At 42.2% G+C, this 25,590-nt stretch overlaps 1 protein-coding gene across 7 annotated transcripts in view; it reads left to right on the forward strand.

Annotated features, from left to right (window-relative positions):
* The window catches only part of shmt1 (serine hydroxymethyltransferase 1 (soluble)), a 39,205-nt gene extending 19,600 nt beyond the window's left edge, over positions 1 to 19,605 (forward strand). For 6 of the 7 annotated variants that reach the window (XM_060840793.1, XM_060840799.1, XM_060840794.1 and 3 more), the window contains exons 6-12: positions 6,779 to 6,860; positions 8,093 to 8,305; positions 9,403 to 9,519; positions 10,211 to 10,333; positions 12,140 to 12,256; positions 15,511 to 15,621; positions 16,478 to 19,605. In XM_060840793.1, the coding sequence (XP_060696776.1) occupies positions 6,779 to 6,860; positions 8,093 to 8,305; positions 9,403 to 9,519; positions 10,211 to 10,333; positions 12,140 to 12,256; positions 15,511 to 15,621; positions 16,478 to 16,650 (936 nt within the window). In that variant the 3' untranslated portion in view covers positions 16,651 to 19,605. The remainder of the gene's footprint in view (positions 1 to 6,778; positions 6,861 to 8,092; positions 8,306 to 9,402; positions 9,520 to 10,210; positions 10,334 to 12,139; positions 12,257 to 15,510; positions 15,622 to 16,477) is intronic. The other variant, XM_060840800.1, reaches the window with a different exon arrangement.
* Positions 19,606 to 25,590: the final 5,985 nt, after the last annotated feature.

Consider the following 25,590-nt stretch of genomic DNA (forward strand, 5'->3'; position numbering starts at 1 on the left):
GTTACAATGAGATTCTAAATCCTAGGGATGTTTGGATTCATTCTCTTAATAGGACATTTTAAACTTCTACTGACCAGAGAACATTCATTGCACTGTCTTCAAGGCAATTATATTCTCCATGAGATGAGGAGACTAAACTGGTGCATATTACTCTAGGGGTGGTCTCGCCAAAATTTCAGTGAGTCGTTTTCATCTTATCCTCCAATCCTTTTGTAATAAACAAAGTGTACCCTGTGCCTTACTAATTTCTTGCTGTACTTGCATCGTGATGCGATTCATGGGTGGTGACACCCAGGTTCTTCCGGATATCAATATTTCGCAGTCTTAGCATTTAAAAACCATTCTGTACTTCTTTCTACACTCCTTTCCAAAGTGTTTATTTTAGCAGATGGACTACCATGATTCAAGAAGTTGGCTCATCACCTCTTTTCAAAGGCAAATTGGGAGAGCCCACAACATGCTGGTGTAGTGATGCTTGTGCCCCATAAAAAGCTTCATAGCTCCTCGCATTACAAATTGTTTAAAATCTTTACAACATCTTTGAACCACCCCCTACAGCCTACCTTCACATTTAGCCTTCTGGTATTGTCAGCAAGTTTGGATACACAATATATTCAGTAGCCTCATCTAAGTTACTGATTTTAATTCTAAATTGCTGAGGTTCATGTACTTGTGATTCTTATAGTACCTTCTACTCACCCGAAAATTACCCCTAATTCCAACTGTATATTCTGTTTATGAAGTAATTCTTGACTGATGTTGATATATCACCTTGCTCCCCAATCCCATAAACTCTTATTTTGTTATTAATTTTCTTATGTGCCATTGCGTGTGATTTTTTGATTTTGAGTAAATCCTACTACCTTCAAGCATTTGTGGATATGCACTTTATGAATCTCTCACCCTGAACTTCTCGTTGTATTATGATACATTGTATATTTGTTTGCCTTAACTCAAATGTGTAACCTCACACGACTTCAGATTGAATTCCTTTAACTAATCTGTGCCAACCTGGCCTATTAATATCTGCCTGCTTTCTCTGTTGTAACCACATATTTGGCAATTTTTGTACCATATGCACCTTCTATATCAGATTTCTTAATTAGTAGTATGTTGAGCTATACCACAAAAAGAGAAGGACCTTGAACTATACTCTGCAGAACCACACTGCAGCCTTCCAGCTCCAAACACATGTTGACCATTAACCTTTTACTTATTGCTACTGAGATCACTTTAATTCAATTTCCCTTGGATACCTTCAGCTTTTACTTTTCTGACCAGTCTGCCATGGGGACCTTGTCCAAAATCAGTGAGTCACAGCAAATACACTATCCTCATTGAACCTCCTGTTATCTTCTCAAAACATTATATCAAAAGAGTCAATCTCTTAAGAAATTAAATGACTGCTATCTGTCCTTGATTAACCCCTGCCTGTCTGAATAATGGATTCCAACTGCCCTTCAAAGATATTTCCAATATTTGCCAACAACTAAGGTTAGACTGACAGAGCTGTAATTGCCCTGTCTATGTCTTAATTTAAAAACGTGCAGTGTTAGCTGTCCTCCAGTTTATCACCTCCATATTAATGCGGATTAGAAAATAATTGCCAGAGTTTCCACTATTTCTTTCCCAGCTGCTCTTCACAACATGGGATATACTTCATCTGAGCCTGGGAGTTCATTTACTTTCAAAGATGCTCGACCCTCTAATATTTTCTTGCTTGCTATATTTATCCCATCTCATGTTTCACACTTCCTCCTAGATACCATGCCTGCATGACCCTCCACTTTTGGAAGGCTGAAACAAAGTTTGCAATCAGAAAAATCACACTTCTTTCTGTATCCACACATCACTGATCTTATTTGTCTAATAGGCCCAATTCCTTTGTTGGTTATTCTATTGCTGTTTAGGTATTCATAAGACATTTTTGGGTTTTTTTTCATTTTACTTGCCAATATTTTTAATGCTCTCATTACTTTCATAATTTTCCTTATTAATTTCATCCTACGCTTCCTATACATCTCTAGGCTTACTCTAATATGAGATTTTGATATCTGACATAAGCTTTTTTTTGCCTTGTATTAGTACATTTGCCCTTTGTTAATTGGGAACTGTAAATTTGTGCGCTGCACCTCTTTTTACTTTGTGGGGATATGTATGTTTTGAAACCTCACTATCTCATCCTTGAATCCACCCTACAGATTTACGTTCAACTAGCTGGTTTGCTGTCCACTTTTGCTCAATCACATTCAACTTAGAGAAATTGACCTATGCTTAACTGAGAACTTTTACTTCTGTTCTATCTTTTTCCTTTACCATGACTGCACAAAATCTAATCGAATCATATCCATATCACAAAAAAACACTTTCCCATCGGATACCCCTTCCAGCTGTCCTGCTCAATTTCATAACCTGAAGTCTGGAAATATCCTCTTTCTTTTGGGCTTGTTAGATATTGGCTGAAATAAATCTCCTGAATATATTTTAAGAATTCTGCGCTCTATGTACCTCTTGTGCTGATCCTATCCAGGGCAGTGTTTGGGTAAATGAAATTCCCTGCTAGTAGTGCCTTGTTCAATTTGCATTTCTCAGCAATATGCCTCCATATTTGCTCTTTTATCACCCTCTGACTATTTGAGGATCATGAGACATTGCCAGCTGTTTGATATTTTCCTTATTTACTTTTCTGTTCAACCCACATGTCCTTATAAGGTGATCCTTTTCGAACATCATCCTGCTTTCACAGCTGTGATTGTTAATCAAAATTGAAGTTCCGTTTCCTTTTGGTTTAATCTCCCTCCCTATCTGATCTGAAAACTTGGTAGCAAGGAATGTTGAGTTGTGATTCATGCCCTTCTTTCAGCCATGTTTCAAGAATACCGATGGCTTCAATTCATCTGCTAATTCACAAGACTCATTACATTGAATTTTTAAAAAAACTCAACTGCACTCCTGGAATACTGCGCCATCCTGATTCTTTAAAGCCTGTCCACCATCTACATGGCACATGTCAGGAGTGTGAATGCTCCCTACATGCTTGGTTGAATGCAGCTCAGACAACAGTCAAGAAACTTGATATCAACCCAGGACAAAGCAGCACACTTGATTGGCACCACATCCCCAAACATCCACCACTGATGCTCAGTAGCAGCAGTGTGTACTATCTACAAGACACACTGCAGAGTTTCACCAAAGATCCAAGGGCAGCGCCTTCCAAGCCCACGACTACTTCCATCTCGATGGACAAAGGAAGCAGATATATGGGAACGCCACCATCTACAAGTTCCCCTCCAAGCGACTCACCATTCTGAGTTGGAAATATATTGCTGTTCCTTCTCTGTCACTGGTTCAAAATTCTGAAATTCCCCTCCTTACAAATTGCGAGTCCACCTCCACCATATGGACAATAGCATTGCAACAAGGCAACTCACTGTCACTTAGGGCAACAAGGGACAGACTATAAATGCTGGCCTAGCCAGTGATGTCCACATTCCAGGAGTGAATTTAAAAAAAGCATTGAATGCAACCAAACAAACTCTTTGTCTATTTTTCGTCCCTGCTTCCTAGCCTTCCTGACTTGTATGCTAAGTTTCTGCTGTTCAATTTTCAGTTTTATTTTTCTCAGTTTTGAAACTACTTTGGAGTTCCTGATCCCTTTCAGGCCAGTTCAAACTGTCCCAAAAAGCACAACTTCCCCATTCAATTTCTGTAATGAACATGGTGTCTGCCACATTATCAGTCTCATCTTCCCTGATGTGGTACTGCACCAAGCCAAGGTTGTGTGCTCCACAGGAAAGGGGACAAGAATTGAATTTGAAAGTTACCAAGGACATCCCTACTTAATTCCTCAATGTGACTGATTCACAGATCCTTCTTGGCAGGGAATGGGAGTGAGTTAATTTATTGTTAACTTCTCAGCCAGGAAGATGGTAAGGGGGTCAGAGAAAACCATTGGCTGGGTGCTTGCAGCAGCTGTATTTGCAACCTGCGTTGGTTAGCTGATTGGTTCCAATGGACTACTGATTCCTGGATGTAATCTCAGCCCTGATGCTGCAAGGAATTACATTTAGTTTAGTTAGTGTACCCCTAAACCTGTTCATGCATCCTCAGACATTCCTTAGAATCTATATCTTGACACAGTTTTAGCTCATCAGTCCAAGTAATCCGATCTGGAGCTCAGTTTTAAATTTTGTTTTATATATTTTCATGTGAAGCACCTCGAGATTAATGCAGTTGTTTCTATTACACAGATCCTCAGCTCAAGCACAAAGGTGAAAAGCAGTATGTTATTTGTGGCCCAGATTTGAGAGTGAAGGGTTGTTCTTTGGTTTGTGGCAGTTGCATATTTATTGTGTACACATCTTATATGAGCATTTTTTAACGATCAGATCATGAAGTTAATATGGGCAGAACAGGAATGTCAATGGCTCAGGCAATAAAACAAGGTCCATGAACCCGTTTGACTGTATTTTATTGCAGCTGGAGGGTGAAAAACAGACAAACCTCATTCAAGGCATAAGAAGTATTCACTCTTCCAGCCCAAACTTCTCATGTTTGCTTTATGTTTAAGTATTTTTATTGTGCTCCGAAGATGAAAGAACCCAGCATGTTTATAAATACATCTGAACAGAAAATGCTGGAAAGAACCGGCAGGTCAGACCACATTGGAGGGAGATCAACCGTGTTAATGTTTTCAGGTCAATGACCTTTTGTCAAAACTAGAAAATGTTGCATTTATCTAACACCTTCTTCCTACACGGAACGTGCCAAAGGGATTTCACAGGGATGAATTTTGAAGATTAATTGTTGCTGTTATGCAGCCAAATGCTGAAGCTAACCTGTGTACAGGCGAACCCAGGAAACAGCAATGGGACATTACCTCATCTGCTTTAGATGGTATTGGCCAAGATATAACTGCTGGCCAGGATGGCAGGAGAACTCTCCACTCGTCTTTAAGAAGCATCATACGATTTTGCCCTCCTCCTTGAAGAGGCAGACAAGGCTATAATTTAACTCTGATCCAGCAGCCTGCATCTGACAGCTCCTTCAATGTTGGTGCTGGTAGATTATGGGCTTAAGTTTAGTAATGTGATCCACATCCCTGATATTCCAACTTGAATAAGAATGTTATTACTAGGGAAAGTTGACTCTTAAGACTTCAAACTCAACGCAGGACACAAGAAAGGGAAATGAATCGAAAGGTCAATTATGATGAGGTCAAAGGTCTGAAGATTGTCGTAGAAAATACTGAGGGAGATGAGGAGTTCTGCAGGGGAAGAATGAACTCCCATCAAGTCCTGTTCTGTCAGTTCCCCCGAGCTCTGTTAACTCCTAATCAATCTTAGAATTCTCTCTATTCAGGAGAGTCCACCATTATAGAGTCGTAGAGATGTACAGCATGGAAACAGATCCTTTGGTCCAACCCGTCCATGCCGATCAGATATCCCAACCCAATCTAGTCCCACCTGCCAGCACCCGGCCCTTATCCCTCCAAACCCTTCCTATTCATATACCCATCCAAATGCCTCTTAAATGTTGCAATTGTACCAGCCTCCACCACTTCCTCTGGAAGCTCATTCCTTACACGTACCACCATCTGCGTGAAAAAGTTGCCCCTTAGGTCTCTTTTACATCTTTCCCCTCTCACCCTAAACATATACCCCCTAGTTCTGGACTTCCCGACCCCAGGGAAAAGACTTTGTCTATTTATCCTATCCATGCCCCTCAATTTTGTAAACCTCTATAAGGTCACCCCTCAACCTCTGACACTCCAGGGAAAACAGCCCCAGCCTGTTCAGGCCTTCCCTGTAGCTCTGGTCCTCCAACCCTAGTAACATCCTTGTAAATCTTTTCTGAACCCTTTCAAATTTCACAACATCTTTCCGATAGGAAAGAGACCAGAATTGCACACAATATTCCAACAGTAGCCTAACCAATGTCCTGTACAGCCGCAATATGACCTCCCAACTCCCGTACTCAATACTCTGACAAATAAAGGAAAGCATACCAAACGCTTTCTTCACTATCCTATCTACCTGCGACTCCACCTTCAAAGCTATGAATCTGCACTCCAAGGTCTCTTTGTTCAGCAACACTCCCTAGGACCTTACCATTCAGCGTATAAGTCCTGCTAAGATTTGCTTTCCCAAAATGCAGCATCTCACATTTATCTGAATTAAAGAAAGGTTTCCTAGTTCCTCTGTTGTCTTGGTGTATTTTGAAGAAATTTTGAGTTTCTAACGACATCTGACCTCGTTAAGAGATTTGGCAGAAGACTACCCTCTTAATAACCTCTGTAAATCTCCTTTGTGCTCTTTATATAAAAAATACAATGTGTGCTTGATATCATGTTCACAGTTTGACTTTGGATAACATGGAGCAGCCAAATGGGGACTGATGGTATTGTAGTTTTGACAAGGCTGAGGAATTTAGAGGTCTGGACAGCAGTTCTGGAGGCATAAATTTAAATTTGACAATGGCAATTGGGAAATTTAAACTCCTATTATACAAACAGAAATTTGAAATACAAAGCTAGTATTAGTAATGGTGACCATGTAGCTACTAGCTGTTATAAAAACATATCTGGTTCCGTAATGGTGAAGGAATACTGCGTATTTAGCCAGTCTGGTCTTCACGTTCACTCTGACTGCCCTTTAACATGGCTTAGCAAGCCATTCATTTAAAAGTAACTAGGGATAGGAAGTAACTTGTAGCTTTTACCAATAACACCCATAATGTTATGAATGACAAAATGTTCTCTGCTGTTCACCCCCTTTAGGTAAACCCTGAAACTGGTTATATTGACTATGACAGGTTGGCAGATAATGCCCAACTCTTCCACCCAAAGCTCATCATCGCAGGTAAGCGCTAGTGGCATCCAGGAAAGAGAATTCACAACTGAATCCCCGGTCCCAATAAATCAGGCATCCTCATTGTGGACTGAGCTATTCTGCAGTACACAGCAAGTTCAGATCAGCATTCCTGTTGGATGATTCTGAATAAAATATTAAGTGCGATAGGGAGATGAAGGTGGGGCAAATGGTGATAGGTCAGAGAGAAGGGTGGAGTGGATAGGTGGGAAGGAAGATGGACAGGTAAGACCGGTCATGAGGGTGGTGCCAAGTTGGAAGGTTGGAACTGGGGTAAGGTGGGAGGGAGGGGAAATGAGGAAACTGATGAAATCCATATTGATGCCATGGGGATGTAGGGTCTTGAGGCAAAAGATGAGGTCTTCTTCCTCCAGGCGTCAGGTGGGTTAGGGAGTGGCAATGGAGGAGGCCTAGGACCTGCATGTCTTTGGTGGACTCATATTCCGCCTCAGGACCCTCCAACCCCATGGCATCAATGTGGATTTCATCAATTTTCTCATTTCCCTCCCCCCACTGTATCCCAGTTCCAACCTTCCAACTCGGCACTGCCCTTGTGACCTGTCCTAACTGTCCATCATTCTTCCCACCTATCCGCTCCACACTCCTCTCCGACCTATCACCTTTACCCCCACCTCCATCTACCCATCACACTCTCAGCTACCTTTCCCCCAACACCACCCCCCTCCCATTAATCTCACCATCCCCTCGGCTCACAACCTCATTTCTGATGAAGGGCTTTTCCCCGAAATGTCGATGCTCCTGCTCCTCAGATGCTGCCTGACCTGCTGTGCTTTTCCAGCACCACACTTCAGCATTTACAGTCTTGACTTCCTCCTGAATGAAATATTGTTGACTTTCTGCTGCTGCCTTTCACTACATATCAAGTTGCTGGATTGGGCAGTGACTTGGGTCCAGCTTTCCTCTTTGCAGAGGTTTGAAGGGGGCAGTGGATGTAACAAGAGGAGTACAGTCATTCAACTCCTGAAGTAGAGTTGAGGGGGCAACACTTGCCCTTGCCCTGAATGTATTCTGTTCCAAATTGTCTTTGGTCAAAGGGGTTCCATTTTAAAGAGGATCTTTACTGGAGAAGGATGAGAAGTTTAAGGAGGACGTTTCAGACATGATGTCCCAGATATCTGAATGTGTAATAGTTGGGGATTATAGTAAGAAGTTCATTCACAGCAGCTTTGCAATCACCTGAACTGCACTGTTGCTGTCCCCAGGGGTGAGCTGTTACTCCCGTAATCTGGATTACGCCAGGATGCGACAGATTGCGGATGACAATGGTGCCTACCTGATGTCAGACATGGCACACATCAGTGGCTTGGTGGCAGCCGGGGTGGTGCCCTCTCCATTTGAATACAGTGACGTGGTTTCCACAACAACACACAAGACCCTCCGTGGCTGCAGGTCCGGGATGATCTTCTACAGAAAAGGTGAGGAAAAGATATTTGACTGAGCTCCTTCTGGCCCCATTGTCTGAACGAAGTACTGGTTCTGAGGCTGTAATTTATTGGCATAATGTTGGTGAAATATACAGCTGTTATTTATTGATACGAATGCCATGATTAGGTGACATTGTTAGCAATGTCACCTCAAATTGGTGCATTTCAACCAAACATCTTTTTCAAATGTTTTCATGGGATGTGGGTGTCACTAGTTTGGCCAGCATTTTTTTATTCATTCTAATTGCTCTTGAAAGGGTGGTGCAGAGCTGCCTTTGGAACTGCTGCAGTCCATGTGCTGTAGGAATGCACAAAATGCTGTTAGGGAGGGACTTCGAAGGTATTGACCCAGGAACCATGCAGGAATGCTGAGATGTTCTCAAGTCAGGAAGAGGTGTGGTTTGGAGGGGCATTTGCAGTTGTTCCTATATGTCTGCTGCACTACGCCCAGGTAATAGAGCTCGCGAGTTTGGAAGCTTCTGTTGAAAGAACCTTGAGTTGCTGCAATGCATTTTGTGGATGATATTCACAGTTGCCGTGGTGCACCATTGGTGAAGGGAGTGAATGTTTAAGATTGTCAATCAAGTTGCTTGCCTTGTTCTGGGTGATACTAAACTTCTTTTGTAGTGTATAGTTCGATTTGCGCTCGCCCAGGCAGGTGGAGAGAATTCCATCATGCTCCTGACTTGTACTTTGCATTTTGTGGAATATGAAGAAATATAAGCTGGATTCAGCTTGTCCACTCCAGATAAATATATAACTGGGACTCATAATTATTCAGGAGCAATCCTAGGGAATGTTTGGCTCATGAAGAAACAAATCCCAATGTTAAGAGGGAGTAAAGAACATACAGGCCATTATGATGTAGCGTTTGTTAATGCAGACACACTGGACTTCTCTCCCTTATTTCAATGATGGGAACCTCCAATACTTCAAGAAAGCAGCCCAGCTCCTTCTTTTCAATGAACAGGCAATAAACACTGGTGTTCTCAGCAATTTCCACATCCTCGGATGAATTTTAAAACAAAAAACAACTTCTCCTTTTTATGGTTGATAACCCACAGGTTTCTGCTTTGCTCACTCTGCAGGAGTTCGCAGCACTGATCCGAAGACAGGAAAGGAGATCATGTACAACTTGGAAAGTCTGATCAATCAGGCAGTTTTCCCGGGGCTGCAAGGTGGGCCCCACAACCATGCCATCGCAGGTAAAGTCTGCAGCAGATCCACCATTTGGTGGTATTCTGAAAATGAAGGTGTTTTACAAATACTGTGTTGCAATCTGGTTCTCAATCTTTCTGCCAATGGGAATGGTTTCTCTCTACCTACTCTATCTAGATCCCTCAAGATTTCGAGCAACTTTTAAATCTCCTCTTATCTTCCGCTTCCCCTCACTCCTTTAACCAGCAGAGCGCTGGCTTCTCCAAACTAATCTCTGAACTGAAACCTGTCAGTTCAGCAAATTATTCCCATATGTCTTTTCTGCATCCTTTCCAAAACCTTCATATCCTTCCTAAAGAGTGATGCCATAAATTGGACACAATACTCCCGTTGAAATTAAACCAATGTTTTATTACGTTTCAACATAAATTCCTTGTTTTATCACCCTAAGCCTCTATTCATACACCCCTGGTTCCTTTTCAATTAATTTTTCTAGTTGCCCTGCCACTCTCAACAGTTCACACACATATATCCTCCACAAGTCTCTCTCCTCTCTGTCTTTCTCATCAGTAAATATTACTGCATTTCTTATACCTCAGACTGCAATTAGCAGTGCTTTTTATTTGTTCTGAGCAGAGCTGGTTGGAATTATCTTGCATGTGAATTACTTTAGTGATAAGGGAAAGCTTTGACCTTGTGTGGTCTGTACTGAAATCTCTCCTGTATGTCTCTGGGCAGGAGTTGCTGTTGCACTCAAACAGGCGATGACTCCAGAATTCAAGCTTTATCAGAAACAGATTGTGGCAAACTGCAAGGCTCTTTCATCAGCATTGGTGAATCTGGGATACAAGATTGTTACTGGTGAGAATTTTGGGAGTGACACGATCTCCACAGAAGATTGAATCAGCCATCTTTGTGACCAGTTTAGCAAGTATTTGAACTGAACTGTAAAATTTTAGCCAATCAATTTTGATTAAGTACTTGCCCTAAGCTAATAACTAAACAAGGATTCCTATTAATGTGTGATATGATTAAGTGTAGGTCTAAAGTTACATCCAGGTCTCTGATGCAATTGTTTCCAACAAAATATATGAAGCAAATGTCATTTGGGGAATCTTTGCCCTTTCACTATCTTTTTTTCTACATGCCAAATGGCACCATTCCCATCCAGTCCTTTCATCTAGTTTGTTTCAAACATCTCTCATCCTTAATTTATTGGTTCAGATCTTAATTCTGTGGAACTGCTGACCTGCCTCAGTCTTCCCCTGCCTCTTAAATTTTTTAAAAACCGAAGCTTGGTGTCATAGCAGAAGCATCCTATTCTGTTTGACTTTGAGTCCAATTTTTGAACGCTTTAAGGAAAAGACAGGTGCGTTTTCATTAATTTCTGAAGAGTCAAATCGTCTCCTCGAAAGTCTCTCCAACCAAGTCCTTTTAAGGAATTTATGATTAATTATAGTCTGGATTGGAATGGGTCGAAATGCAGTCCTGTTTACCAGAGTGAATGAAATGAACAAATTACTTTGATTCGCCTGATTGAGCTCATTTGGGGTTTTGAATCAGGGTTAGATGACTTGGAAGAAAATGCACAAGTTTAGTGTTTTGAAATCATATCTTTCAGTGTTGCACTCCAGCCAACAATACATTTCTTCAAACCTCCCTTGAGCTGAATAAAAGCACTTGATCCTGACATAGTGATGTGTCACGTATTGTCATCTTGAACTGTCTGTTTCTGTCCGTGAACTTCCTTTCTTTCATGTTACCTTTATCAGGAAATTAAGATCCCAAATAGCCCTGACTCTTTCATAGTCCTTGATCCCTCCCTCCTTGAGGACATGACTCAGTTGCTTTGGCCCCATTTCTGCTGCTCACTGTAATGACCAAGTCTTATTCCATACATTTGTTTCCTTTCTGTTGGAGATGGTTCCGTTCAGGTGCTTGCTGTTCCATAGTTTTCAGGTGAAACAACTCTCTTCAAGAGTCACTTTGGGTTTGAAATTCCTTTAGGTCCTGTGGAATGTAGACAGTAAGGAAAAGCAAGAGGGCTGAGATTCACCAAAGGCATTTCGTTGTGAATGTTGAAACTCTTTTAGTGGTTAATTCAGAAACGCTGGTGACTGGAGTGAAGGGCTGGGAGAAAGGCACCTTCTTGCCTTTAAATAACAATGTAATTTGTATTTGCAGTCACTGCTTGGGTCACTGAATGCTTGAGAATTTAGTTGTAACAGACCTGGATCCTGCTCTACTTTGCAATACTCAATTTAGTGGAGTAGGGCCTAAGGCAGGCATTAGCCTTCGTGCTCATCTGTGCTGGAGGCTTAACTCCTACTTTAGCTGGCCATTGGGGCAAACTTAGGAATTAATCTATTTTAATTTTCTTCTTTAGGTTTTTATGTGTTCCCAACCCATATTCTTCCTCTGACTAATTCAGACTCTCTCTCCCTATAAAACAGCCCGTCACAGTCATTAAACCATCAATCAAATTACTTGACTCTTGTAACTTCATAATGCACCCTGGATAACTGCAGTCCCCTATCCTCCCAAATGACATCCACACAGATATTACAAACCTGCCATTTAATTTCCGTAGTACTAGAATGTGCAGAGCTAATACTGAATTGCAATGTGAAATGCTTGCCTCTACTTTCTCCTTCCTTCCTTGTACAGGTGGCTCAGATAATCATCTGATCCTGGTGGATCTACGCAACCAAGGCACAGATGGGGGCAGAGCTGAGAAGGTTCTGGAAAAGTGCGCCATTGCTTGCAACAAGAACACCTGTCCAGGTTTGCATCTTAAATTGAAATAGACCTTAATGTGGTAAAATGTTCCACACTGCAGGGAGTGGTTTTGGAGGCCTGATTTGACAGTGAGTTACGCATAGAGATATCAGGGCAGGTGAGCAAAAACTTAATCAAAGAGGTGTTTTTTTTTAATGGGCTCTCACCCAGAAGGACTGACTTGGTCTCAGTTTATTCTCTCATTCAAAAAAAAGCATCTCCAATCATGCAGCACTCCTTCAGGATTGCCAGTTGAACTTCATTTCACTGGGAAACTTAGTCTTGTACTACATTATTTCATTCCTACTTGTAATGCCCCCTGAGTGAAAGAAGCTGAGAGATGATTTCAAGGAGAATTGTGGTTTAAACACATATTGACCTTATTTGACTCCGACCTTCACAAAAGGATCTATATGATAAGAAGTACCTATAGGAAGGATGTTGCGAAACTTGAAAGGTTTCAGAAAAAAATTACAAGAATATTGTCAGGGTTGGAGGGTTTTGAGTGAAAAGGAGGGGCTGAATAGGTTGGGGCGGTTTTCCCTGGAGCGTCAGTGGCTGATGGGTGACCTTATAGAGGCTTATAAAATCATGAGGGACATAAATAGGGTAAATACACAAGGTCTTTTCCCTGGGGTGGGGGAGTTCAGAACTAGAGGGCATAGGTTTAGGGTGAGAGGGGAAAGATATAAAAGCGACATAAGGGGCAACCACAGGGTGTTGTGTGTATGGAATGAATTACCAGAGGAAATGGTGTAGGCTAGTACAATTTGCAATATTTAAAAGGCATCTGGATGGATATATGAATAGGAAAGGTTTAGAATCTGTAAACCCTTCCTAATCATGCACCCGAGTGCTGGCTAATGGAACTAATGCTGACAAATGGGACTACATTAATTTAGGATATCTGGTTGGCATGGATGTATTGGACCAAAGGATCTGTTTCTGTGCTGTACATCCCTATGACTAAGTAAACGTCTCAAATCTCAAAGAGTACACAAACTGGAAAGCTGCTCTGTGACAAATGAAAAATTAAACATTTGAGCAAAATCTCAAAGGTCCAGGGCAGTAAGAGCGGAAACAACATAACAGGGTGTCAATACTACTAAATGTTCCTTGCTTTGGTCAGGTCCTGGAGAAGGGCTACACCTGAAATGTTGGCTTCTCCACTTCCTGATGCTGCCTGGCTTGCTGTGTTCTTCCAGCCTCCTGCCTGTTTACTTTGGATTCCAGCATCTGCAGTTTCTTTGTCTCTAACCTATGATAGGCAGTAGCTCTGTCATACTTATAGGCTGATCAGAGCCTGAATTGCTGATCCTGACAGTTTGACCTGGTATGCGTGGACACATGGATAAATGAAAACTTTTGTAATTGGTCTCTCAAATAATAGTGAGGTAAAAATTGGGTGAAATCTGACACCATAAACTTTGCTGTGGAAAGGAAGTCTGAGAAGTCTTAGAGGTAGCATTATATTCATAGGCTATTAGGCTGTGCAGCAAATACAAGCCTTTGGAGCAATGCTCAGATTTTATGAGAGAGTTTATCAAAAAAGCAGCGTCAATAAAATTAGAACTGGTTTGTTCAAGGTTCAGGAAGCATTTCCTCATCGAGGACAGTGGAAATCTGGAACTCCTTCCCATAGGTTATGAGCTGTCATACAGCAATGCCTATCACCTTCTCTCCATCCTAAGGTCAGAAGTGGCAATGTTTGCTGATGATCGCGCAATGTTCAGCACTGTTTTGACTTCTCAGATACCGAAGCAATCCATATTCAAATGCTATAATTGACCAGAACATCAACTTGACTCATCACGTTAACACAAGAAGTCAAAGCCTAGGAATTATGCAGCGAGTCACTTACCTCTTGGCTCTCCAAAGCCTGTCTACCATTTACAAGGCACAAGTCAGGAGTGGATGTGGATGTAGGTTTGCTCATTGAGTTGGAAGGTTCATTTTTCAGACGTCCGTCACCATACTAGGTAACATCTTCGGTGAGCTTCCAGACAATGCACTGTTGGTGTTTCCTGCTTTATATATTGTTTGGATTTCCTGGGGTGGTGACGTCATTTCCTGTGGTGATGTCATTTCATGTTCTTTTTCTCAGGGGGTTGTAAATGGGATCCACAAGTCAGGAGTGTAAGGGAATACTCCCCACTTGCCTGAATGGTTGTAGCTCCAAGAAGCTTGATACTATCCAGGACAAAGCAGCCGACTTGATTGACAACTCGAGCACAAACAGCGACTCCCTCTGTCAGTGACACTCAGGAACAGCAGTGTGTATCATCTAACAGAGGCATTGCAGCTATTCACCAAAGATCCTTAGACAGCACCTTCCAAACCGACAACCATTATATCTAGAAGGACTAGAGCAGTCCATACATGGGAACACCACCACCTGAAAGTTGCCTTCCAAGTCACTCACCTGTCTGACTTGGAAATTTATCATCATTCCTTCATTGCCGCTGGGTCAAAATCCTGAAATTTCCTCCCTAGGGGCATTGTAGTCAACTCACAGCAGATGGACTGCAGCGGTTCAAGAATGCAAGGGCAACAAAGGAGCCAGGTCCCGTCAGTCGATGCCCAGTGTCGAAGGAGGTGCAGGTCTCGCATAGAGTGACTGTCTCCAGCTCAGAGGCAGCTGAAGTGACGATGCTGGTGGCAGCAGCAAAGGAGCACATTGCCAGGAACTCGGGGACAATGTTGGATGGTACCGACTGGGGGAGCAAACAAGCAGAAGGCTACGGAGAGGGAGAAGCCAATTCTGTTTTCGTAGTATCGATGTAATATTAATTAATTCAGTATTTTGCAATATGTACAATTTATTCAGTAATTTATTCTGGAATGAAAGACAGCACCGGAACATGGTGACGTTATCCACTTCTCACTGGGTCCAAGTGACAATATTAAATAAATCTAAATCTAAACTAGAGACGGGCAATAAGTACTGGCCCCAGCCAGTGATGCCCACATCCCACAAATCTTAACAAATAGGCTGGGACTGTAAGGTGAAATTCTGAGAAGGCTATAGAACCAAGGGAATTGTTGTTGCAGTTAAGATTTGAATTGTACACGATTCTATTGTTGTGCTGGACAGAACAATGCTATGAGGAGAGGGGGGGAATCACTGAATGTTGCAGTCCATCTTCTGTGACCATGAAGAAAGATAAAAGATAGTTGAAAGTAAATTTGTCTTGGGACATGAGAAAGCTGTGAAGTGATGAGATGGTAATGAGGAAACATTAACCTCTCATTGTCCACAGGTGACAAAAGTGCCTTACGTCCCAGTGGCCTTCGCCTGGGAACACCAGCTCTCACCTCCCGAGGGTTCCAGGAAGAGCATTTCCGCACAGTAGCAGCTTTCATTCACAGAGGTAAAGTGGTTGGGGATTCTGAAGACACTTGGCCGGGGTGGTGGCGGGGGGGAGGTCAGCACTGGGATTTCCTGTGTTTTAACCAGGTTTTGTTCTTCAGATTGGGGGAGAACTCAGCACCAGGGGCAGCAGAATCACAAATGTTAATGTGTTCATCAGTTTGGGGTAATATGGTGGTGCGGGGGGGGGGGGGGGGGGGGGTGTGGTGTGCTCAATAGCTGAAGCAAAAAATGGTGTGGGGACAGGAGAGTCAATCCCATCTGGATTTGGGGAGGGAAATTCAATCCCAGTTTACTCAAGGGGATGGGAGTCAATCCCAGCTGGATTCAGGGCTGAAGGGATTTGATCCCAGCTGGATTCAGGACTCAGGGAAGTCAATCCCAGCTGGATTCAGGGCTGAGGGAATTGTTCCACCTTGATTCAAGGCTGAGGGGATTCATTCCCAGCTGGATTCAAGGCTGAGGGGATTCATTCCCAGCTGGATTCAAGGCTGAGGGGATTCAGTCCCAGCTGGATTCAGGGCTGAAGGAATTTGATCCTAGCTGGATTCAGGGCTCATGGAAATCAATCTCAGCTGGATTCAGGGCTGAGGGAAGTCAATCCCAGCTGGATTCAGGGCTGAGAGGATTCAGTCCCAGCTGGATTATGGGAGGGGAGTCGATCGCAGCTGGACTGGGGGAGAGAAGTCCATCCCTGCTGGGTTGGGGGAGGATATCAGTCCCAGCTGGAGAAGGAATGGGGAAAGGGAGACCTATCCCGTCCACAGTGACTGGTGGATCTCCTGGCTACCTTTTGCATGTAGATGTCCTATTGTCAGGTTGATTTGTATAAACTGGGTTTGTTTTAACCTGTACAGGGATCCAGTTAACACTGGAGATTCAGAGAGACATTGGTGCAAAGGCATCACTCAAAGAATTCAAAGAGAGGATGATGACTGACAAGGACTACCAGAGCAAGATCAGACAACTAAAGGAGGAAGTGGAGATGTTTGCATCCAAATTCCCAATTCCTGGGTTCGCTGATCTTTAAAGCTGCAGAGCCTGGAATTGCAGCAGCTAAACTTGTGGGATTTGTTTAAAATGCACAACAGTGTTGCTATTCGAGCTGACCTATCCCTGAAGTGATTAAAAATTCCATTAAATTAAGAGGTCCCTTGTGATGCAAAGAATTAGAATTATTTCATGAAAGCTCGGGAATCCTGTCATTATTTCAGGGCCTTTTTGACTACTGTATTTCATGTTTGAGAGATTTGCCCAAGTCTCTGCAAAACCAATGGTCGTGTTTCTCACTTTCAAGAGGTACTCTTCCCACTCTCCTCAGGATCATTGCTTGATTGTCGCCTGATGAGAAACCACTCTTTATTCCCAGGATTATGGGGCTTTTAACAGTTTATATTAATGGTTTTTAAATGGACACCTCAAGCTGATTTTTTTAATCGTAGATTGTGTTTTAGTACTCATACCCCATGCAAGTGCATGTAAGTTCCATTTAACGTGCCTTATTTACAACAGCAACAACTATTCTGGCCTATTGAGCATCCCTGCTTTTAATCGCTGTACTAAGGATGTCTGTGTCTTCAGTGGTCTAAACTTGCCCTGGAGTTTCCTCTTTAAGGGCAAGATTGAATGCCCCAGGCAGTGAGTGTGGAGGCACCGAGTGTGAGAGCAGTCAGTTAATTGGGTGGCAGGTGACCTGTACATGCACCTCTCCCTCCCTCCCTGTAAGTTGGGTTCTCATCTCTGTTGATAAAGGGTAGGATGCTGATGGATTCCTGTATAGGCATGAATTGAACCCCTTAAATCAGCAAAAAATTTCCATCATTATTGCCTGCCGCTGGTATTTAGGAATCATCGAATCCCTACATTGTCAAGTCCACACCTCCTCTGAAGAGCATTCCAGACCCATCCCCTCTACCCTATAACCTTGCATATCCCATGGCTAATCCACTTAACCTAGACAACCCTAGACACCATGGGCAATTTAGCACAGTCAATCCACCTAACCTGTACATTTTACCCAGCAACAAGAGGGCCTGTCACCACATGGGAAACACAGTCCTGTTGGGTTGGGTTACAGGCTCCTGGAGAATTCCTTGGTCAAAGGTACATTGTATCTGACCAAGGAATCCGGCACTGGGGAGGGGGATTCCCTCGACAGCCATTCACATGCCTTTTCTGCTGACCACTGTGCCCCCTGCGCCTGCCCAGTGGCCATCATTCACGCATGAACTGAATCCCTCATTGGCTCCGGTGGGTGTATTGCTGGCAGTTGCCACTCACTGTTTCTGATGGTGCAGAGTGTAATGGAGACTTGTCATGATTAGCTCACAGTTGGTACAGTACAGAAGGCCATTCGGTCTATTGTGTCTGCACCGGCTCTCCAAACGAGCAGCATCGCTTAGTGCCATGCTCCTGCCCTTTCCCCGTAACCCTGCACACTACTGCCATTTAAATAATCACCAAAAGTGTGTTTGGAGACCTTGATCAAACCTGCCTTCACCATACTTCCAAGCAGCTCATTCCAGACCCAAATCACTCATTTTTGAAAAGCATTTTTTCTCATCACATTTGCTGTTTTTTTTTGCAAGTCAGATGGACCAATGGGCTGAGGAGTGGCAGATGGAGTTTAATTTAGATAAATGTGGGGTCTACATTTTGGAAAAGCAAATCAGAGTAGGACTTAGACACTGAATGGTAAGGTCTTAGCGAGTGATACTGAACAGAGAGACCTTGGAGTGCAGGTTCACAGTTCCTTGAAAGTAGAGTCACAGGTAGATGTGATAGTGAAGAAGGCATTTGGTATGCTTTCCTTTCTTAGTATTGAATACAGGAGTTGAGAGGTCATGTTGAGACTGTACAGGACATTGGTTAGGCCACTGTTAGAATACAGCATGCAATTCTGGTCTCCTTCCTAGTGGAAGGATGTTGTGAAACTTGAAAGGGTTCTGAAAAGATTTGCAAAGATGTTGCCAGGGTTGAAAGATTTGAGCTATAGGGAGAGGTTGAATAGGCTGGGGCTGTTTTCCCTGGAGCATCGGAGGCTGAGGGGTGACTTTATAGAAGTTTATAAAATCATGAGGGGCATGGATAGGATAAATAGACAAGGTCTTTTTCCTGGGGTGGGGGAGTCCAGAACTAGAGTGCATAGGTTTAGGGTGAGAGGGGAAAGATATAAAAGAGGGTCTTTTCACTCAGAGGGTGGTGAGTGTATGGAATGAGCTAGTAGAGGAAGATGGTACAATTACAACATTTAAAAGGCATCTGGATGAGTGTATGAATAGGAAGGGTTTAGAGGGATATTGGCCAAGAGTTGGCAAATGCGAGTGGATTAGGTTTGGAAATCTAGTTGGCATGGACGAGTTGGAGTGAAGGGTCTGTTTCTGTGCTGTATATGTCTCTGACTTTAAATCTCTTATATGCATTAAAATTTGCAGCTCTCACTGGCTGAAGTTTTCCCCCGGGGTTTTCCATCCCAGGAAATACTCAATGCAAGCCACCTCAGCAAGTGATAGGTACATACGGCTGAAGGACCTTTCCCAGTAGAGACAACATGAGACACGCCCACTAGCTTTTCTGACAGTCGCAAGACCCTTGTCGCAAGAATTAAATTCTGCCCTAAATTCTTCCATCTCCTACCCAGAGTCTACTTCTCTTAAGACAATTCTTAAAACCTAACCCTTTGATCAAACTTTCATTATGTTTTCATATCTTCTGGTGTGACTTTGTCAAGTTTTGTTTTATAACTCACCCAAGAGGTGCCTGGGGATCTTTTATTCAGCTAGAGGCACTACATAAATACAAGCTATTAGTGCCTTTTCTGAGTGAATGTGATGTCAGTTATTGTATTCTGACATGAATGGTGGAGACATACTGTACTTGGAATCAAGCTCCATGAATCAGTGCATTAATAGAAGTGTTTAGATTCAATCAACAAAATGGCCTGTTGTTTCCCTTTTGATACAGCTATCCAGAATAAAAGAGATGTCTGCCGTTTAATGAACTCAAAAATATTCTGTTTATTATAAAACACAACTCACTTCTGAAAACAAGTAGCAAATCAGATTAATATTCAAGATGTAATCTGGAATTAGAATGAAATCCCCCTTTTAAACCCATTACAAACAACAAATGGCAAAGACTTTGTAGGAATGATATTAAAATAGAGCAAAAAAAACACCCTTATTGACCAATGTTGGCCACACCCTTAATGTTGATGATCCTGAAGAACAACAAAAAAAAATTATGAATTCTTACACTCTACTGGCTACTGTCCAAGCAGTTCCATGTCTTCCAGTTTATCACATAGTCCATGAATATAGATTTACAGTCTTAGCAGTCAGGCTTAAAAATCTACTCCTTCAATTTGCTTATATTCAGCAGTTAGTAAAGAAGAAACAATGCCATTTGATGCTTTGAAAACAATCGCTTTTGTTTAAAATCATTAAATGGAGCCTTTTTAATTGTAGCATTGATTTCTGTGAAACTAATTATAGAACAACCTCGAATATCTGAACAAGATGGGCAAATGTATTTAAATTTTACCCAGCTTGCCTTCCTTTCTCTTCCCATGCTGGCCTTCTGGTTCAATTTGAGTCAGCGTGTACCATCCACAAGATATATTGCAGTGACTCACCAGGGTTTCATTAACAGCATTTTATAAACTCGGGACCTCCAGCAAATAGAAAGCCAGAGGCAGTAGACACATGGGAATGCATCATTTGCAGATTCCCCACTGAGCCACGCAACATCTTGATTTGGAGTTATATTGTCTTTCCTTGTTTATCAGTGGGTCAAAAGTTTGGAACTCCTTTTGAAACAATGCTTTAGGTGTCCCTACATCTCATGGACTTCAAGGGGGCAGCTCACTACTACCTTTGCAAAGGTAATTACAGATGAACAATGAATGCTGACTTTGCTGACAACACTGAATTGGACTGTTTAGTGACCACAAAGGAGTTGATGGTCATGGATAACCAGGAGGGGTGGTGGTCAGACAAGAAAGTCAAGTTGAGACATGGTCAGATCAGCCCGTGTCCTATAAATGAGTAATAAGTGTTTTCTCCTCTCTCACTAAACTCGCAATTTGTTGCAGACTTTTTGTTCTTTCTAACTAGATATCTGCCCACAGTTTCCTGATCAGAAGTGGTATGACTGCATTGGCAAAGAGCATAGCCAGTTTCTACTTGGCATTCTAATCTCCGTTGTTGTGGTTCTGTTCGCCGAGCTGGAAGTTTTTGCTGCAAACGTTTCGTTCCCTGGCTAGGGACCATCATCAGTGCTATTGGAGCCTCCTGTGAAGCGCTGCTTTGATGTTTCTTCCGGTATTTATAGTGGTTTGTTCTTGCCGCTTCCGGGTATCAGTTTCAGCTGTAGTAGTTTGTATGTGGGGTCCAGGTCGATGTGTCTGTTGATGGATGTTCTTGCCGTTTCCGGGTGTCAGTTTCAGCTGTAGTGGTCTGTATATGGGGTCCAGGTCTATGTGTCTGTTAATGGAGTTTGTGGATGAATGCCATGCCTCTAGGAATTCCCTGGCTGTTCTCTGTCTGGCTTGTCCTATGATGGTAGTGTTTTCCCAGTCAAATTCATGTTCCTGGTTGTCTGAGTGTATGGCTACTAGGGATAGCTGGTCGTGTCGTTTTGTGGCTAGCTGATGTTCATGGATGCGGATTGTTAGCTGTCTTCCTGTTTGTCCTATATAGTGTTTTGTGCAGTCCTTGCATGGTATTTTGTAAACTACGTTAGTTTGGCTCGTGCTGGCTATTGGGTCCTTTGTTCTAGTGAGTTGTTGTCTGAGTGTGGAAGTTGGCTTGTGTGCTGTTATGAGTCCTAAGGGTCGCAGTAGTCTGGCTGTCAGTTCTGAGATGCTCCTGACGTATGGTAGTGTGGCTAGTTCTTTTGGTTGTGGCATGTCCTCGTTCCGTGGTCTATCTCTTAGGCATCTGGTGATAAAGTTGCGTGGGTATCCGTTTTTGGCGAATACCTTGTATAGGTGTTCCACTTCCTCTTTTCGCAGTTCTGGTGTACTGCAGTGTCTTGTGGCTCTTTTGAATAGTGTCCTTATGCAGCTTCGTTTGTGTGTGTTGGGGTGGTTACTTTCATAGTTTAGGACTTGGTCTGTGTGTGTTGGTTTCCTGTGTACCCTTGTGGTGAATTCTCTGTTGGGTGTTCTCTCTAACATGTCTAGGAATGGGAGTTGGCTATCCTTTTCCTCTTCTCTCGTGAATCGTATTCCTGTGAGTGTGGCGTTGATGATTCGGTGTGGTTTTTCTATTTCTGTGTTTTTGATGATTACAAAGGTGTCATCGACGTATCTGATCCAGAGTTTGGGTTGGATTTGTGGTAGGGCTGTATGTTCTAACACAAACTCCATTAACAGACACATAGGCCTGGACCCCATATACAAACCACTACAGCTGAAACTGACACCCGGAAACGGCAAGAACATCCATCAACAGACACATCGACCTGGACCCCACATACAAACTACTACAGCTGAAACTGACACCCGGAAGCGGCAAGAACAAACCACTATAAATACTGGAAGAAACATCAAAGCAGCGCTTCACAGGAGGCTCCAATAGCACTGATGATGTTCCCTAGCCAGGGAACGAAACGTTTGCAGCAAAAACTTCCAGCTCGGCGAACAGAACCACAACAACAGACACCCGAGCTACAAATCTTCAACCAGACTTTAAATTCTAATCTCCATTGCCCATAAAGATCAATAAACACTTCCAAGAGGTTACTATGCAATGTTCCAAAATATGGTTGCTAAGACTAGGCTTTATTACAATTGAAAGGTACAAGCTGAAAAGAACATTTCTTGAAGTTGAGTTGTGCGAATTTGGATCATCCTGCCTCCCTAGTGAATCTTTAAAATCATGTACATATGGCTTATGTGAAAAATCTGGATTTCAGATAGTTTAGCTCATTTTGTGGAGTTGGTTTTAAATGGGAATTTTGTTTTGTAAAACAAGCAACAGCAGTACATAGATGGCATTGATGTACAGATCATCCATAGTCCAGTTGTACGTAGAACAAAATTGAGGGCTGAATGGCCTGCTCCTATGTAGTTCAATGCGTAGTAAGTGTGCAACTTAAGGAACAATTTCAAGAGGAATCGTGGCGCAGTGTACAGATTCGGAGCTGGAATGAAGCTCAGTATTGTGTTTGGTTGTCAATATCAACAATAAAGTTCCAGAATCCCAACTACAAAGCCCTTTTGCACATTCAGAAAGTAAAAGGTATGGATTGTAGCCAAATCCAGATGGCTTACGACTCTTTATTGTGTGGTTGGATGCCCTGCTGTGAATTTGGGTTTAAGACAGATCCAGGAACGAGCAAAGCCAAGAACTGTCTTCACACTTTGAGTTCAAATTGACACTATTTATTATACATTAATCTATCTCATGTTAAGTCTTTATGTACACACTAATCATTGATATCCCACGTTCACTCTTATAGTTACATTAGGTAAGGGTAAATCTATCTCCTTCATTTGTTCATGTCGTTGTATTGGTAAGACTCTAAAGTTCTAGTGTAGTGTAATTTAGTGTAATCTTGACTAACTTCACCCACACAATTACTTATGCTCGGTAATGTGCAGCTCCATGACAGTATCACAAATTTGCTCCTCAGTCTTGAAGTCCTTACAAAACAGACTCTAAGTCTGAGTCTGTGAGAGCTTCAGTTTGGAAGGTTACATTACTGGAATCACCAGTTTATTGCAGTGCTTTGACCTAGCTGTAAATTCAGTGTGATTCCTGTCTGATCACCTAAAGAATACATGTTGTTACTGAACAAGTGGAATAACTGGTGTAACATTAATTAATCAGATGAAAATCTCAGTCAGTGCCTCAAATTGACTCGAATGGTTCTCTGAGAGTAGAACAGGTCAGTGAAATATATAATATCATAGCTCAGGGTACTATGGAAGACAACTGACAAATTGAAAAGGAACATAATAAACATTGTTAAATCAAAAGGAGGTTTTAATGGCTTTCAGAACTAACTATACATTACACAGAGAGGAGTATGTATCTGACCAGAACAGGAATGTACTGTATAATAAGACATTTGTATAGCACAAACAAATGGGTTTCCAAAGGCACAAACATCCCTTTCAAGTGAAGTAGTGCTTTACCTGCACTTCACACAATCTAGTCTACCTCATTCACTCTCACAATGCAGGGAACAAAGCATAGACTGGATGACCACTTTGCAGAACATCTACATTCTGCCTGCAGAAATAACCCTAGGCTTCCAGTTGCCTGCCACTTTAACACACCACCTTATTCTGGATCAGAGTGGAGCTGGAAAAGCACAGCAGTTCAGGCAGCATCCAAGGAGCATGAAAATCAATGTTTCGGGCAAAAGCCCTTCATCAGGAATAGAGGCAGAGAGCCTGCAGGGTGGAGACATAAATGAGAGGGGGGTGGGGGAGGGGAGAAAGTAGCATAGAGTACAATAGGTGAATGGGGTGGGGATGAAGGTGATAGGTCAGAGAGGAGGGTGGAGTGGATTTTTGGAAAGGAAGATAGGGCTAACATCTCTGTCTCAGGCTTGTTGCAGTACTCTGGCGAAGCTCTGCGTAAGTTGGAAGAACAACACCTCATTTCCTGCTTGTGGACCCTACAGCCCTCTGGACTCAATATCAAGTTCAATAATTTTAGGGCTTGAACTCTCCTATGTCCTAGCCCCCACCCCCACACACCAGACCTTGTTAACAAACAGTCTGCTATTACCCATTGTTAGCTACTAACAGTCTCCATTAACAGCTATTCACCCTCATAGCCAGATCGTTATCCACTTCTTTGTCCAACTGTTCTTCTCTCTCTTTGGGCTCTAACCCCACCTATCATTTACTCCTTACCCCCTCCCCCCTTCCTGTCTTCTGCATAGAAGCCGACATTTTCCGAGCCATCATCAGTTCTGAGGAAGGGTCACCAGACCCAAACATTATTTCTGATTTCTCTGCACAGATGCTGCCAGACCTGCAGAGCTTTTCCAGCATTTTTTGTTTTTGTTTTTGTTTCCAATTTATAGCATCTGCAGTTCTTTTGGTTTTTATTGGGTTCTTTATAGTCATCAACATGTTTGTGAGTAAACAACAAGACTTGAAGTTCACACTATTGAATAAAATTATACTTCAAAATAAAATATTTGAGCATATAAACTTCAAAATTTTAATTCCCACCATGAGGAGCCTTCAATGGCGCACCTTATAATCAAATCTTAATCTTACATCCCACCATAAACTCTCCCTTCATTCCATCACACATTTTCCCTACATCCTGCCACATCGTTTAATGATCAATCTTTTGCTCTATGTTGGAATTAGAATTAGAATTACAGCAATACAACAGCACAGCAAAAAAAGTACAAAGTCACCATTCCTGGCACCAGCTTAGGTACAAAGGTACCTAGGTACAAAATCTTAGGTATAAAGTTGAGAAAAAAAGAAATAAAGTTTCCCTCTGCAGCATTATCAACTTTCAATCCCTCTGTATAATTTACCCTGTCAGTTTCTTTGCTCCGTACTCACTACTTCCTCCTTGATAAATAAAAGGCTCAATATAAATGATGTAAAACTGCAAACTAACTTCTACAGTTTTGTTTCATTGGCTTTATGAGTACTTTATGAATAATGTACTTTATGAGTGTGACTGGTAGCAGATGATATTGTGTAAGCAACTGTTGGTCAGTGTTAGTACCAAAGGTAAGGGATTTTATTTTATATGCCAAAACTGGTTGTTCTTAAGTGTAGAAAAGGTGAAGAAAGAGTTCAATAAATGTGCTCGAAATATAAAGAATTTTAATATGGTCAATAAATTGAAACAATTTCTCATGGCAGGACCAGTAAACAAAAACATAAATTTATGGTAATTGACAGAGAAAGAGTTGAAAAGACTGTGTGGAATGAACTTCCTGAGGAATTGGGTGAATGTGGTTTCAATTACAACATAGAGTG

The sequence above is a fragment of the Hemiscyllium ocellatum genome, chromosome 20 (genome assembly GCF_020745735.1).
Source record: "Hemiscyllium ocellatum isolate sHemOce1 chromosome 20, sHemOce1.pat.X.cur, whole genome shotgun sequence".
Taxonomy (NCBI): domain Eukaryota; kingdom Metazoa; phylum Chordata; class Chondrichthyes; order Orectolobiformes; family Hemiscylliidae; genus Hemiscyllium; species Hemiscyllium ocellatum.